Source organism: Gavia stellata, chromosome 16 (assembly GCF_030936135.1).
Source record: "Gavia stellata isolate bGavSte3 chromosome 16, bGavSte3.hap2, whole genome shotgun sequence".
NCBI lineage: Eukaryota > Metazoa > Chordata > Aves > Gaviiformes > Gaviidae > Gavia > Gavia stellata.
In genome coordinates this window covers 21,713,779-21,727,470 of record NC_082609.1, presented here as the reverse complement: position 1 = coordinate 21,727,470, position 13,692 = coordinate 21,713,779, and the positions used below count along the sequence as shown (strand labels likewise).

Genomic DNA, 13,692 nt, shown 5'->3' with positions numbered 1-13,692 from the left:
GCTTCGTGGCACCTTTTCCTGTGGTTTGAGCTGCCAGAGGGATCCTATAGATAGCAGACCTAAATCAGCAAATCTGCTTGTGACTTGCCAGTCAATTTTCTTTGGCCATTTGGAATGGTCATGGAAATACTGATTGTTGCAACTCACAGTTTTAAATATATATAGTGCTGTGGACTGGCATTGTAGTCATTTCTCCTCCCTGAGATAGAGGGCTATAGGAACCTAGTTAAGGAAAAGAGCTTGTATGTTAGGGATGCTGTGGGACACGTAGGGAGGAATAATGCAGTTGTTCTGGCTCCAGCAAGGTTTCCAAGCTTCATTCCAACCCTAGGTCTGCTGATCTCAGTCTTTTCAGCATCTTCAAACTTCCAGTCATCTGGGTCCTCTCTCTATCGCTGTCTGTTCTCTGTGAGTTGGCTGGGTGGATGTTCTCAGCAGACCCTCTACAACCTGGAGGAATGGCTCCCGCATTGTCATTCCTAGTGTCAACTGTCAAAGTGAGACCTCTCCCAGGAATGCAAAGATATGCCTCTGACTCCTGCCAGCGTACCTCTGCGGGAAGGGCAGACCAGCGTGGTGGATGCTAGGCACAGAGTACATGTCCCGTGTCCTTGGAGAGCTTTGGGTTATTAACGCTTGCTGAAGCCTACGTCTTTGCAGTTACTGCACAGATAGACCATGGACAGTGGAGGTGAAGTGTAAATGCCCAAAGTGAGCCACATCATCTAGTGCTGGCTCCCACAGTGGAGTCCCTACCATCATAGATCTAGTAAGAGAAACATGGCTATGTGTTAATTAAAAGGCCTAATAGTGGCTACAGCAGAATACTGCCCCTTGGAAATTTAAATTTGACATTGTGGTTTACCTGCCACATACCCCTGCCTAGGACGCAGAGATCTGAGTGAACTGCTGCACTGTGCAAAGACAGTCACGTTAACAGCTGTGAGAAAGTCTGATCATCCTTTTTGCATAAACTGGAAATAGAAGTAGTCTAAAGCATAAAGCATATTACAGATACAATATTATGTTTTATATTCTCAATTTGGAGCCTGTAGTTACCCACCAGTGGGTTGTGGCAGAGGCTGGAATAGGGCAGTATGTCAGTGTGACATCAAGGTTCTCTCCTGCAGGCTCTGGACTGTGTGTGGTTTGGGGAGGTTGTGTCTGTCCGTTGAATAAAGCCGGGGTCTTTCGCTCCCTCCCATGTTTCAGATGCAGCTTTAGTTAAATACAGCCCTGTTACCTTCAGGGGCATTGGAGGGTCACAGACTCAGAGGAGTTCCTGTGATGCTGCCACCAAAGAGTTGAACTCTGTTCAGAGTCCCAGCTGCAGATGCCACAGCCTGCCTAGATGCACAGCAGTGATTGCGGTTTTACTCTCTCTATAAAGACCCAGAAAAAAGGAGGACAAACACTTAGAGTGTGTAAAGTGTTAAGCAAGGTTTTTTTTCAAGTGGACCCCATGTTTCCATTCCTTCTGGCTGGAGGGAGCTTTCTTCAGAGCAGGTCCCTCTTTGACAAGTGGGCATTTGCAGCCAGTACTGAAACAGTCAAAGAGTCAAGGTGGGCAGGAGCTGCTTCTGCTGCTGAGATTCAGTTTTGTCTCTTTGTCAAATAAAGGCCAAAGCAGACACAGGCCAAAGGAGCATTGCCTCTGATAAAAGCAGTAGAGGCAGCAAACATACCAGAAGCAGTAGGGCTGCATTAGCCAAGAAGTAAGATGTATTAGCCCAGTGCAGAGCATGCTGACCCACCAAAGACACATCTGGTCTCCTGACCTGCATGGTGATGCTCTGTGCCAGGGAAATGCGTCCTCACCTTGTAGTAGAGATGACAGAAGTGGGAAAAATTCTTTTTGGTAAGGAGTCGCCATCTTTGCAAAAGTTTGTGTTTGAATTTGGAGCAAGTCGAGGCTGCAAAATATTTCCCATGGAAAGATGAATTTTCCATCTGGGAGAACATTGAAACTCTCCCATGTGAGGTGCCTTATGTAAAAGGGAAGGCCTGTACTCCTGTGGGTGAGACTTTGAACAGCAAAGTGGTGGAGACTCTCCAGAAGGAGCTTAGGGAATAGCAACCTTTGAGACGTGACTTGGGTGCGTGTCATGCCTCCAGATCTTGTACTTCAATGGCAAGGAGCCTGGAAGCCTCAAGGACTGTGCCTGTAGCGTCCTTTGGGTGTCCACATTTCCCTGTTGAGAACTGGGAGTGCAGACCCTTGGAGACACTACTGGACCTGCAGCTTCTCCACTCCAGCACAGTAGTCCAGAGGCTGGAAGCCCTGGCACCTGTGTGGAAGGGCTGTCCTGGGGCCAATGGCTTGGGCAGTCTGAGAAACACAGCCCATTTCCAAGAGATTACCTGTGCAGCCTCCCTCCCCCTCTGCCTGAGGAGGGGTGTCCTGACCTGAGGATTACAGTCGGGTGGGGGGAGTGCGCTGAAAGCCATTGCTCTGATGTCGGCATGTCAAGGCATCACCTGTGAGTTTGTAGGTCCTAACTCTCCTTGCATCTCCCCCCATTCCCGTGAGAAAGCATTTTTCAGCCTTCCTGTTCCGTGGTCATGGGAATTCAAGCCAAGTTGCCTTCTTCCTCAGCTGCTCAGAGAGAGACAGAAGGATCCTGTCCTCCCAGTTCTCCAGATCCGCCTACCTAAACATTTTGCCACCTGCCATGTGCCAAGCAGTGGGGGGGAGCCTCCAGTGGTTGGCACTGCATCCTCTGGAGGAGGCCAGGAAGATGTCACGTCTATTCATGACGTCTGTTGCCCAGAAATCCCGGATGTATCCGTAGATTGTCCGTGCTGGAGGATGTACCACAGCGAGCAAGACAGAGCTCTTGAAGCAGTGTTTGTGGCTTGTGTTGTGGGCTGTTAAAGAGTTCACTGAGCACCTTTCCCAGGATAACTTGCTTCTGCTTTATGCTGCCGAGGGGTTGTTTATGTATGATGCTTTGTGGGTGGGATGTGGTTTTGTTACTGCTCCATTGTTGGACTCTGTTTGGGCACTCTGCCTGTTTGTGATTAATAATGTTTTAAGTTGAGGCTCTAAGGTGCTGTCAGGCATGCTCCAGATACCAGAAGTACAAGAGGTGTTGTTATCATCAAGGTACTTCAATGTAATATCAAATGTAATCAGAATTGAATTAATTAAAGCAGTGGTTACATATAAGTCCTTTTATGGTGGATGTTCAAGCAACTCATATGGCATAATTTAGAGCTCAATTTTTTAGACTCTCCTCTCCATGAGAAGGTGGTAACTTGGCAGTAGATGCCAGGACTGCTGTCAGAGGGCAAACCTCTCCTGCAAAAACCTCTTAGTGAAACATGACTCTTGAAACAGGTTAGGAAATTGTGTGCATTTGTTGATCCCAGCCCTGGCCTGTTTTAGGGTTAATTCTTATGGCTTACACAATTAGTGTAGGCTGGGATCTAATCATTGCTTGGGTTTCATCTGACCTTGGAGTGAGCAAAAACCTGTAGAAAATCTGTATTTGTTGTTGGTCTCAGCTCTACCAGGAATAAACCTTCCTTTCTGCAGCACGGCATACCCTTGACGCGGTTGTCTGTTAGAAAAATTGCCTGGAGTGCAGGTGCCTCTTCTGTCCAATACCTCAGGCTTTGTGAGGCTGGTGGTTCTTCACCCCCACGGAAAGGAGACTCAAATTCAGATAAAGGAGGGGTTGACAGGATTGCAAGGTGACCAAAGGTATGGATCCTAAACGATTGCCTGAAGCTACGTGTAGCCTCAGTCTGATAAGCACAGCCAAAAAACCTCCTCCCCATTTTCATGAACCTGACAGCAGTGGTGGCTGAGCGGTGTGTGTTGCTAAACTAGCTGTGGACCACAGACTGGCAGACCAGAGCCATGAGATTCAGATGATGAGGAGCTGAAATGGCAGCTTCAGTTCAGCCTGCGCCAGGATGATGGGGTGACTTGGGTGGCCCTGGTTCGGTGTTTTGGCTCTGACAAAAGCTGTACTGGCTACATCTGAGCACCAGTAACCTGTGCGGAGGAGGCTGGGAAGCTGGGAGCTGTTGGAAACATCAGGAAATTGGACCTGGACCCTGCTTGGTATATATCTGAGACTGTTTGCCAGGGATAGTATGTTATCTTGATATGTATGAAGCTAGTGACTTTGTTTACCCGTGTTTGAAAAAGTACCGAAGAGGGAGGGGATTAAAATGACCCAAAACGTTCAAAGCACTAAAGAAAGGGGGCACTTTTAAAATCCTCACGTCTGTTTGAACCAAGCTCCCGTCTTTCTGGGCTGCACATCTGTGATTTGGTCAGGGCAGAGATAGGAAATGGGTCGATGTTGGAGCTGAAAATGAACCAAAATGTAAAACTTTGTCTTTGACATACTCCACTATGAGCACTCTGTGTGCTGCTTTGGTCTCTCAAGCTACTTTAGTTTACTGCTGCAGAAGGTTGAAACGTGATTCATTTGTAGTTTACAAGTACCTAAAAAGGGAAGAGGTTTCTGGTTGCTAGATGGGATTCAAATTTACCAGAGAAAGGCAGAGAGATCTCTTGGCTGGAAGCCGAAGTTAGAGAAATTCAGGCTAGGAATAAGGGCTGCAGTTTAAACAATACAAATAAAAAACAGTGCAAGGTCTTTGGCTGGCATTAAGCAGACTCATCAGCAGTTAATGGCTCTAAATGAGGATTTCTGTGTTTTTTGAAAAGATGCAGGAATTATGAAGAGAGACTTTCCAGCCCAGAGCAGCCCTTTCAGGAGACCAAGGCTGGGCTTCCCTTTTGACCGGAGCAGCCTGTGCATGGCTTTGGATGCTGCGTCCCCAGCCTTGGGGCTCTGCTGGCTCTTCCTACGCTGCTGTCCAAGCACAAGCCACACTTGTAGTGTAGCAGTAAGGTGCACAGATGTGCTGGGTGTCGGGGAGCACAGCTCTGTTTCTTTGTGCACAGCACTTTTCCCAGACACAGTCCAAAGTATTTCTGGATTGGATTCCCCTTTCACTGGCCTGTCTGATTCAACCAGGGAATTACAGTCCGTGAAGTGTGGCTTGCGAGCTGAATGCACAATCCCTTTCCCTCCTGTAGTAAGAGAGCTGAAGACATGCTATCTGGGGAGGAAATATGTTCTCCTCCCTTTTTCTGGGCAGGACTCTCTGCTGGAGGGGTGCGATGCAGGCAGAGCCCCTGCCCTGTGTGAGTGTCAGCTCCATCCCTGCCACGCTTGGCATATGTTTCTTTGGACCTGCCTATTTAGGAACGTCATGTAATTTATCACTGATGGCCAAGGGCACAAGGTGCAAGAGGTGCATAGGTTTGGGAGAGATGTGATTGACGTCGGTGGGGAGGAACCAGGGAATAGAGATCTTGGAAGGTTTCTTGCTTGTCCTTGGCCCTCTCCTTCAACGATCCCCAGGTTTCTGGGCTTTGCTCTGCTCTTGCCAGCATTTTCTGGGGAGAGTGGCAGGGCTGACACATCTTTCTCCCAGGCCGTGCTGCCTGCTTCATAATTCTCCAGACCTCAAGCCTGGAAATAATAGGAAGCAGAGGCACCAATGCCAAGGTCAGGACCTTCCCAGTATTTAAGGCATATGTATACTGTTGGCATGGTACAGGGTGACCTCAGTGTACAATAGGAGCCAACCGACACACACATTCAGACAGAATAAATATTTGACAGAGTCTATTTCTCTATTCCCCAAAATGACCCCTATAAAAGCAAGGTCCTGTTTACCTTCCCAGCTCTCCGTGCACAGTGTTCTGAGAAGAGACAAGCTCTCTTCTCCATTCATTGCCTTCCTGCTCTTCTGGGTGACCCATTTCCAGGCAAGGATCAGGGATATTGGCTTCACAAAGCTCAGGACACCTTGGATTTTCACAGAACTCCTGAAATTTGGTGAAAGCTGAGATCGTTTTTGTTCAGAAGTCTCTCTGTCTGTGCCAAAGCACAGTGACCTGGGAAGCAGTGCAAGACTCAGTGGGCAGCCTGAAGCAATTGCCTGCAGCTGTCCAAGCCATTTTTGGTGCTGTCCCTGTCCCGTTAGCACACATGCAGCCCTCCCCATCCTGTTGCCTGTGGCACAGGTTTCTAGGGAGCCTGCAGCAGGCTTGCGTGTGCAAAAATAACAGTTGGGAAGAATATTTGGTGGGGTTTATTCTTTTTTCCTTGGTGTGCTTAATATGCTTCCTTTGCACTCCTGGATCTTAAGTTTGCTTCTGTGCCTTGGCGCCAGTGTAGCTGTGCAGCCCAGAGTCAGCGGAAGGTCTGGCATGCTTGGGACCAGACCTGCTGCGTTACCCACCCACGTGCTGCCAGACACCTTTCCTCTCACCATCACAGACATCTCTGGGTTTGCCTTTCAGTCACTGTGAGCTTTGCCCAGCCAGTTCATGTTACCCTGAATTGTTCCATTTTTGATTAAGGACAATTTAGCATCTCATGCCCTCACAAATAAAACAAAGCAATATGAGAGTCCTCAGAGCTTCCTACCGTGGGAGCACATACCTGGTGATTGCTGTGCTTTTCATTTTTTGTAAGATCATTTTCAGTGAAAACAGTCTTTAAATAAAACCAACGTAGTATAACTTAGCTTGGCATGAAGAATGAGTAGAGACATACAAAGGTCTATAAAATAGCGATTGCTCTAATGAAACCCATCCAATTCCTCCTCCTTTGATTGCTCTTCCATATCGCAAGATCAGAATGCACTAGGCAATTAAAAGACAGCTTGTGCATATTAGAGAGAGGAAATACTTTATCTGTAACACATCTTAGACAAGTGGAAACCATTGTTACCAGTATTCTTAAGGCAAAACCAGCAACTTGCTATTTTCTTTTTTAAGGTTAATGCTGAGAATGAAAAAAGGAGCTAGAAGAGTGCAGAGCTGTCAGTTGAAAGAAAAATTGCAATCCTGCTAATCCTTTCTTGTCAGGTTTAATATAAGCCTGGCAGAGATTGATAAGAAGTGTCTCCCTCTCTGCCTGATGTTCCAGGTGCATGGTAAAATCACCTCTCTGAAACACCCAGGAAAGCTCACATGCAGAGCCAGGCTTCAGACTGGAAAGGATGCTGGCCAGCCTGACATTGCAGGACCTAGGACCATTTTAAATAGCTTTGTTCTTTCACTATTCTAACTGCAGCCTGACGAATAGCTGTCCCTCCCCTTCTCATCCTTTATACGTGCAGGTTTTCATTGCAGCCCCTTTCAGTGGCTGTTGCTCTGCTGCTGATGCTGTTGTGCGGAATGACCGTCCGTCTCGGCAGCAGGCACAGAGCATCCGTGACACACGCTGCTGGGGGACAGGGGACCACTCCCCATGAGCTGCCTCTGCTCCTTCTGCAGTGAAATGCTCGGGCTGTGATTGGTGGGGCTGTGGGATTGGCAGCATGCCTGTCAGCAGCAGCGGAGGTCATGTAGGTGTTGGTAATCATCGGCAGCAATGCAGGATGCAGGGAAAAATAGTGTCTGAAGAGCTCGAGCTCCTGCATCCCTGGCTCTGGCCTGGTGGGAGAGCCTGGAGAGCAGACCTAACCGCTGCACGAGAAGGAGACACGCGGGTCCTGCCTGCGTGCGTAAGGGCAGCCGTGGAGCAGTCGAGTCTGGCCACATGGAGCAGAGAAAAGAGTGAGCCAGACCCGGGGGCTCCCTCTGTTCCCCACATGGATGTTTCTGACTCCATACTCCTTCCCGGCCTGTGTGCTGGTAAAACCTGGGGACCCAAGCTGGCGTACAGCCCCTCTCCAGCCGTCATGTGGCAGCGGGGCCAGCAAGCACTTTTCCCAGGGGAGGGGGCTCAATGGGCTCACATCGCTTGTGCTCAGCCTCTGAAAGAGGCAGGTTTCACATTGTCTGGTTTCTCTTTTTATAGCTGTCCCTCCCAAACTGAAGAAACTGAAAAGTCCAAACGTTCATGTCGGTGAAAAGATTTCACTGAAATGTGAGGCAACTGCTGGAAACCCTCAGCCGTCCTACAAATGGTTTAAAGATGGCAAAGAGTTGAAGAAGAGCAAAGACATCCGGATCAAGTATGGGAATGGGAAGTAAGTATGTTACGGGGCTGCTCTGCCTCTGCTCACTAATGCTGAGTGTCTGGGTCTGGGGGACCGTCTGGCTAGAAGTGGTGCTGTGCTTTCCAAGTCACTGCTGTGCAATACTGAGATGCTTCCTCGGAGTCACAGGACGATGCACAGCCCATTTACCATGCCCAGGAGAGTGAGCAAGATTCCCAGTTTCCTCAAAGAGTAGCGGAGAGAGGGGAGCAAGGCATGCACAGGATAGATGCTGGGTTTGTAGATGGGGCTCTCCTTGGGTCACTGTGTCATTGGATATCTGAGACTGGTGTCCAGTGACGGGGAGATAACTCTTTCCTTGCTAGCTGTACTGGTTGTAGGCAGCTCAGGTTACCTGGGGTGAATCCTGCTTTGTGATTAGGGGTTTGAATGCAGAAGCTATCCAAACTCAGCAGTCACAGAATCACAGAATCATTAAGGTTGGAAAAGACCTGTAAGATCATCAAGTCCAACCATAAGTCACCCCACCTGCCAACAGCAGGCCTGCATAAATGTGGGAGGAATCACTCTGTTCTCTCCTGAATTTAGGTGGACTCGAAAGCATCTAAGGCAACTGCAAGGGTGCAAGAACACGTCACAAGTCTGATTAGGGCCCGTAGTCACCTGCCGAGGCCTTGTCTCACACCAGACCTTGCGTTGCTGCACCCAGGGCAAGCTCCATCGTGGCTGCCTCAAACTCCCCATGCAATGAAGCTCTCAGGCAGCTGCTCTCAGTGTCATCCTAGGGACCGCCTCGTTCAGGCAGTACAAAAACACCGGGAGAGATAGGCCCCAGTGACTAAGCTAAGGGGTTCTCACTGGGAATTGATTTAAATGGATCCGCGCTGATATTTTTCAAGGCCAAATATTTAGATATAATGTATCTTAAAATTATGCCATAATCATGACTATGCTTACATTCATATATCCTGACCTAGCCAGCAACAAAGTCAGCCCAACCCCTTGGAAAACTTGAAACTAATTCTTTGCTAACATATTTTATGTCTGAGCATGTGAAAAATAGCTCACCTCTTCTCATTATGGACTTGATAGAGTATTAATTTTTAAAATTAGAAGCCACTAGAAAATCAGTTAGAAAAATCAGTTAGTGCTTGAATGGGTCATTGTCAATCGCTCTAATTTAGTTTCAGTCCTGTTGGTTTTGATTTCAAAGTCGCACCCAAAATGGTTGACCTCCTCTGTAATAACTGTAGGATTCGTGGCTGTTTTGGGATGAGGCAGAGAGGTGGTCAGTGGAAGGCTTAGGCTACAAACGGCAACGGATCCAGGAAAACTGCCTCATATCTAGTGGATGCTGTTTGCTCAGGAAGGGCTGTCTGGGCTTGCAGGCAGCAGAGGTAGGGCAGAACTGCGCCTGCCTCTTTGCTCTGTTGCCCTCAGTATTTCTGTGGCCCCTGTCAGCTTCATGGCCTCAGTTGTTTACCGGTGGGTACTGGAGCTGGGATGCCCTGGAGGAATGTCTGCAGCCAGGCGTGGGAAGCCGGCCGGTCCACCCCATGTGGACACTGCATCCCTGCGGGCAAGCAGCTTGTGGGACCTTGAGCTCGCTGGCGCTGGGGTCTCACAGGGATGTTGGGGAGTTATTTCCCTCAGAGCTAGAGAGCAATCAGCCCCAGACCAAACACCCAGCAAAACTCTCAGGGGAGGGTTCCTGGTGATGGCAAGAAGCGCCTCTTGCAGCATTTCCCTGCTGTGCTCCCAGAGATCATAGTCCTTCCTTGCCTCCTGGCACCCCGTGTCCAGCACAAAGCTGTGACAGGATGGCATCCCACCCACAGCGGTGCAGCAGGGGCACGCACTCCCTGGGTCAGGGACATAAACATATGGAAGAAGGTTGATCCTCTTTCCTCAGGACACTGCTGTCAAGTCATAATTTTGCATTTACCAGTTTCCATGGCAACACGTTGGCTCACAGCCTGCCAGTGACAGGCCAAAGACATGTGCGTGCTAGAAGTGCTTCCTGCTGCCAAAATAAGCCCAAGGATAAACATTTTAAAGAAAGTTGAGCACCTGCCTCCCCCGGTGTCTGAGTCTCCCTCAGCAGCAAAGGTGTGAGCCCAAAGCATCCCCCGCTGATCTGCCCCCAGAATCGCTTCCCACCGCTGCTTCTGCTCCCTGCTGCCATTAAAACATGCCATTAAGTGGAGAGGTTGCCTCTCTGGGGCTGGGGCCTGGCTATGGAGCAGCCCTCCATCTGGGACAGCTCTGAGATGATAACCCCTTGTTGACCATTTGCCCCTTGTTGAGCAGTCAGCAGTGCAGGAACACTTCTCCAAGCAGATCTGGATGGGTCTGTGCACACCCGATCTGGCACCCTCAGCTTTCAGGCTCTCCTCTCCGCTGGGTTTGCTAGGTCTCAGTGCTTGAAAACACCTCGAGGGCAGAGTGCTCGCTGGCATTGGACCTGCCTCCTTCTGGTCTTGACTGCTTGCAATAAACATTAAAAATTCCTCTGTGCATGCAGGCTGAGGATCGAGGGAGCCCTCATGACTTTGCATATCTCCATTAAATAGCTAGTGGGGCTGAGTTTAGTAGAGGGACTCAAAACTGGTCAAGGGATATGGGTGTACTTCATTACTTCCAGCATGTTGGGGGGGGGGCTCCAGGGAAGGATAAGCTTCCTAAACTGTAAAGCTCAGAAAGGAAGTCTTACTCTATGATGATTAATTCAAGAATAATGGGGTTTATACATCTGGCTCCACTTAGAGATAACACTGATCTCCAGATAATCCTCTTCTGCTCTTCGTTTCAGTTCAGAGTAGAGTGGGGTTTCCAGAGGGCTAGAAATAGAGCACTGGGGAGGGACGTTCATAGAGAAAGTACAGAAGGCAAAAAGCTTCATGGACTGTGCAGCACCTGGCCAGGTGCACAGGATCATTTCTTTAAAAGTTTGATCCAAAGACCTAATACAGTTGTCTGCTGGAGCCAGGCAAAATGAGCCCTGCCGGGATGTGGAGGCATTGTCCATAGTGTTTCCCTTGGCCCTGTGAGTCCCCGGCAGAGCTGGGCACAGCTCTGCACCGGTCTCTTTGTCTGCAACTCTGCGGTCCTTGGACAACATGCAGAGGGTGAGGATGGGAGACAAGAAGAACATGGTTGCCCTCTGTGACTCATTCTTCTACCACTCTGTGCCTGGCTTTCTTCCCAGTGTGTTTAAAGAGCCTTGAGATCTCTAACTTGAAAGCGTGACTAAAGCCCTTTTTTTTTGTGATCACGTTTTCATCTGATCCCACTGGCCTTCCTAGAGTAGATCTCTTTGAAAATAAGGGAAGTATATATTGTGAGGAGGAGAGGAAAAGTTAACTCCATGTCAGGTCTTCAGCTTTTCCATCAATCATCTTCCCTCTTGTTTTTTAAACTTACCGGCAAAACTTCTGGTGCCATCAGGCAAAGGGGTCGGGTTTTTTCAATGGGTATTTGCTGGAGGGAGGGGAATAATTCTGATTCCTTCTTTCTGAACTGCATGTTCCATCTGTAATTAGTAACAGGCTGGGGCAAGCCTGGCTTGCCTGAAGAGGAAGCTTCTCTTTAAGGTGGAAGAAATTATTGGCTGAACTTTATCTCTGGCTCAATTTAAACACAGTTGATGGGGAACCTAGAGAAATTACCCAGAAAGAATTGCATGCAGTAGTGAAAGTACAGCATAGTGAGTGGCTCTCCCTCTGAGCTGCCAAAGCGATACCGTTTTCTGCTGAGTGCATCTGAGATCTGATTGAGGCCGCTGGCTCCCAAGAAGTTGAGGTTGGGTTTTGACTTTCTGACTGTCCTGGAAAAAGGTCAGATGCCAATTGTGGAGAAAGGCAAGGGAGTTTCTGTTTGTGGAGGTGTAGAGAACCTACACTTCAGGCTCTGCTCAGGGCTCAGCCCTGAGACACGTAGATCTTCAGCTGGAGTCAGAGGGGGTCCACGAGCCTGGTAGTCTCCTAGCTGTGGCTGTCCTTACAGCCTTTTCTCTTTGTGTGCTCTTTTACCAAGGGAGATTGCTGGGGTGATGAAGTAGGCGTATCATTAGATTGGAGAGGGTTGGCAGTTCAGTTTGGGACAGGCTGACCATATGACATCCCTTGGGAGTAGTGTCCTACTTTCAGTATCACCAGGAATCCCTATTGTTAGCCTGTAAGTGGAGCCAAGGGATACCCTCCTCTCCTGTTTCTGTACAGTAGTCCCTCAGGCAATGCTAGTTGGGGCAGATTCATTGCTGGGGGTCTTCCTTGTAGAGCTCCCTGCTGTAGATTATTCCCCACCCACAATGAATGGGGCTGTGGTCTTCCCTGTACAGCTCACTGCCCTGGAATGAAGGCAAAAAAAAATAATAATGCCAAAGCAGCAGGGGAAAGAGAGTGCCAATAAAGATAAATGATTTCCTAATTAAGCCTGGAGACAAGGAGGGGCAAAGAGAACTGTTGAAGCCTTGTGGGAGCCAGAGTGAACCCAAGCAGGCTATACCACCACTCTGGCAGGGGTCTTCAGGCTGACATTTTTAAACAAAGGAAAAAGCTCATTTGACAATGGATCTTGCAAGAGCAATTCCAGATGCCTTGAAGCTAATACTCTTCTCAAGCACCGGTGTTGTTATAATCACCAGGGGAGCTTCTGCCTTGCTAACTCTCACGATGTCATTATAAGTCTCCGATATTTGGGATTTGGTTTTAGCTGCTGAAGGCACTTTATTGGAGAGGGTGTGAAGGAGAGTATCTCCTTTGTTTGTCTGTTTGTTGTTTTAAAGGAGATGATGGACATCATCTTGGCCAATGCACCTGGGACTGAACCAGGGAATTTGAGGGAATTTGAGAACTGAAAGGAGAAGCAGTTGGGTCTTGAGCTAGAACAATCCACAAACTTTGCAAGTTGGGGCCTCTAAGAGATTCAGGGAATGGGCATTTAATCAAACTTGACTGAGTTATAGTGGCTAACAAGTTACAGTCAGATGCTGGGCTGCTTCAACTGATGGTGTGTGCAGACTTAGAGGTGGAAGGAGCTTTATGTGCCTGAAATTTTGTGCGGTTTATCCAGTGATGTTGGCTTCTTAAAAAAAAAAAAAAAACCTCTCCCTACAGACCTTAGCTCACTGCGGTTGCAAAATGTCACAGATTAGGCTGAAGCATTCATTGAGACGTGAGCTGAAATCCCATTCATCCAGTTTAAGTTAAAATGCTTTGCCTTGGGGGAGGAGGGCTGGGGTGAGGGCTGAGGCTGTAGGCAGTTCATCTGGGACAGCACATTATATATCTACAGGCACGAATTTGCCAGGTCCCCCTTATACTTTATGGATCAGGCACTGGTGAGGATCCGTGACACATACCAGTTGCAGAAAAATGACTTAGGGAGAAAAGAATGACATGCATCCCAAAGGCTCCAATCTCAGAAAGGAGCCCCAAAACTGTAACTGGATCTCTTGCACAACCCTGTGTACCGTGGTAATATGTTCCACAGAGGTTTTGGAGGGGTAGTTCTCTGTCCATCTGAAGGTGCCATCCCTTTCCCATGACCTCTGTTCCCACAAATGCTTTTTCCTGATCTGAGTATTTGCAGCCTGGCTCTGTTCATTTCCACTCCTGTGCTCTGCACAGGGCTCCCCCAAAACCAGCTGCTTTTAGTATGGCACCTCCCTCTCCTCCTCCCCTGATTCTTTAAAAATAATTGGCT

General features: G+C 48.5%; 1 protein-coding gene across 1 annotated transcript in view; it reads left to right on the top strand.

The window, feature by feature from the left end:
• The window catches only part of NRG2 (neuregulin 2), a 174,653-nt gene that overhangs the window by 103,026 nt on the left and 57,935 nt on the right, over positions 1-13,692 (top strand). Inside the window, exon 2 of the mRNA XM_059825416.1 lies at positions 7,845-8,016. Coding sequence (XP_059681399.1) covers positions 7,845-8,016 — 172 coding nt within the window. The remainder of the gene's footprint in view (positions 1-7,844; positions 8,017-13,692) is intronic.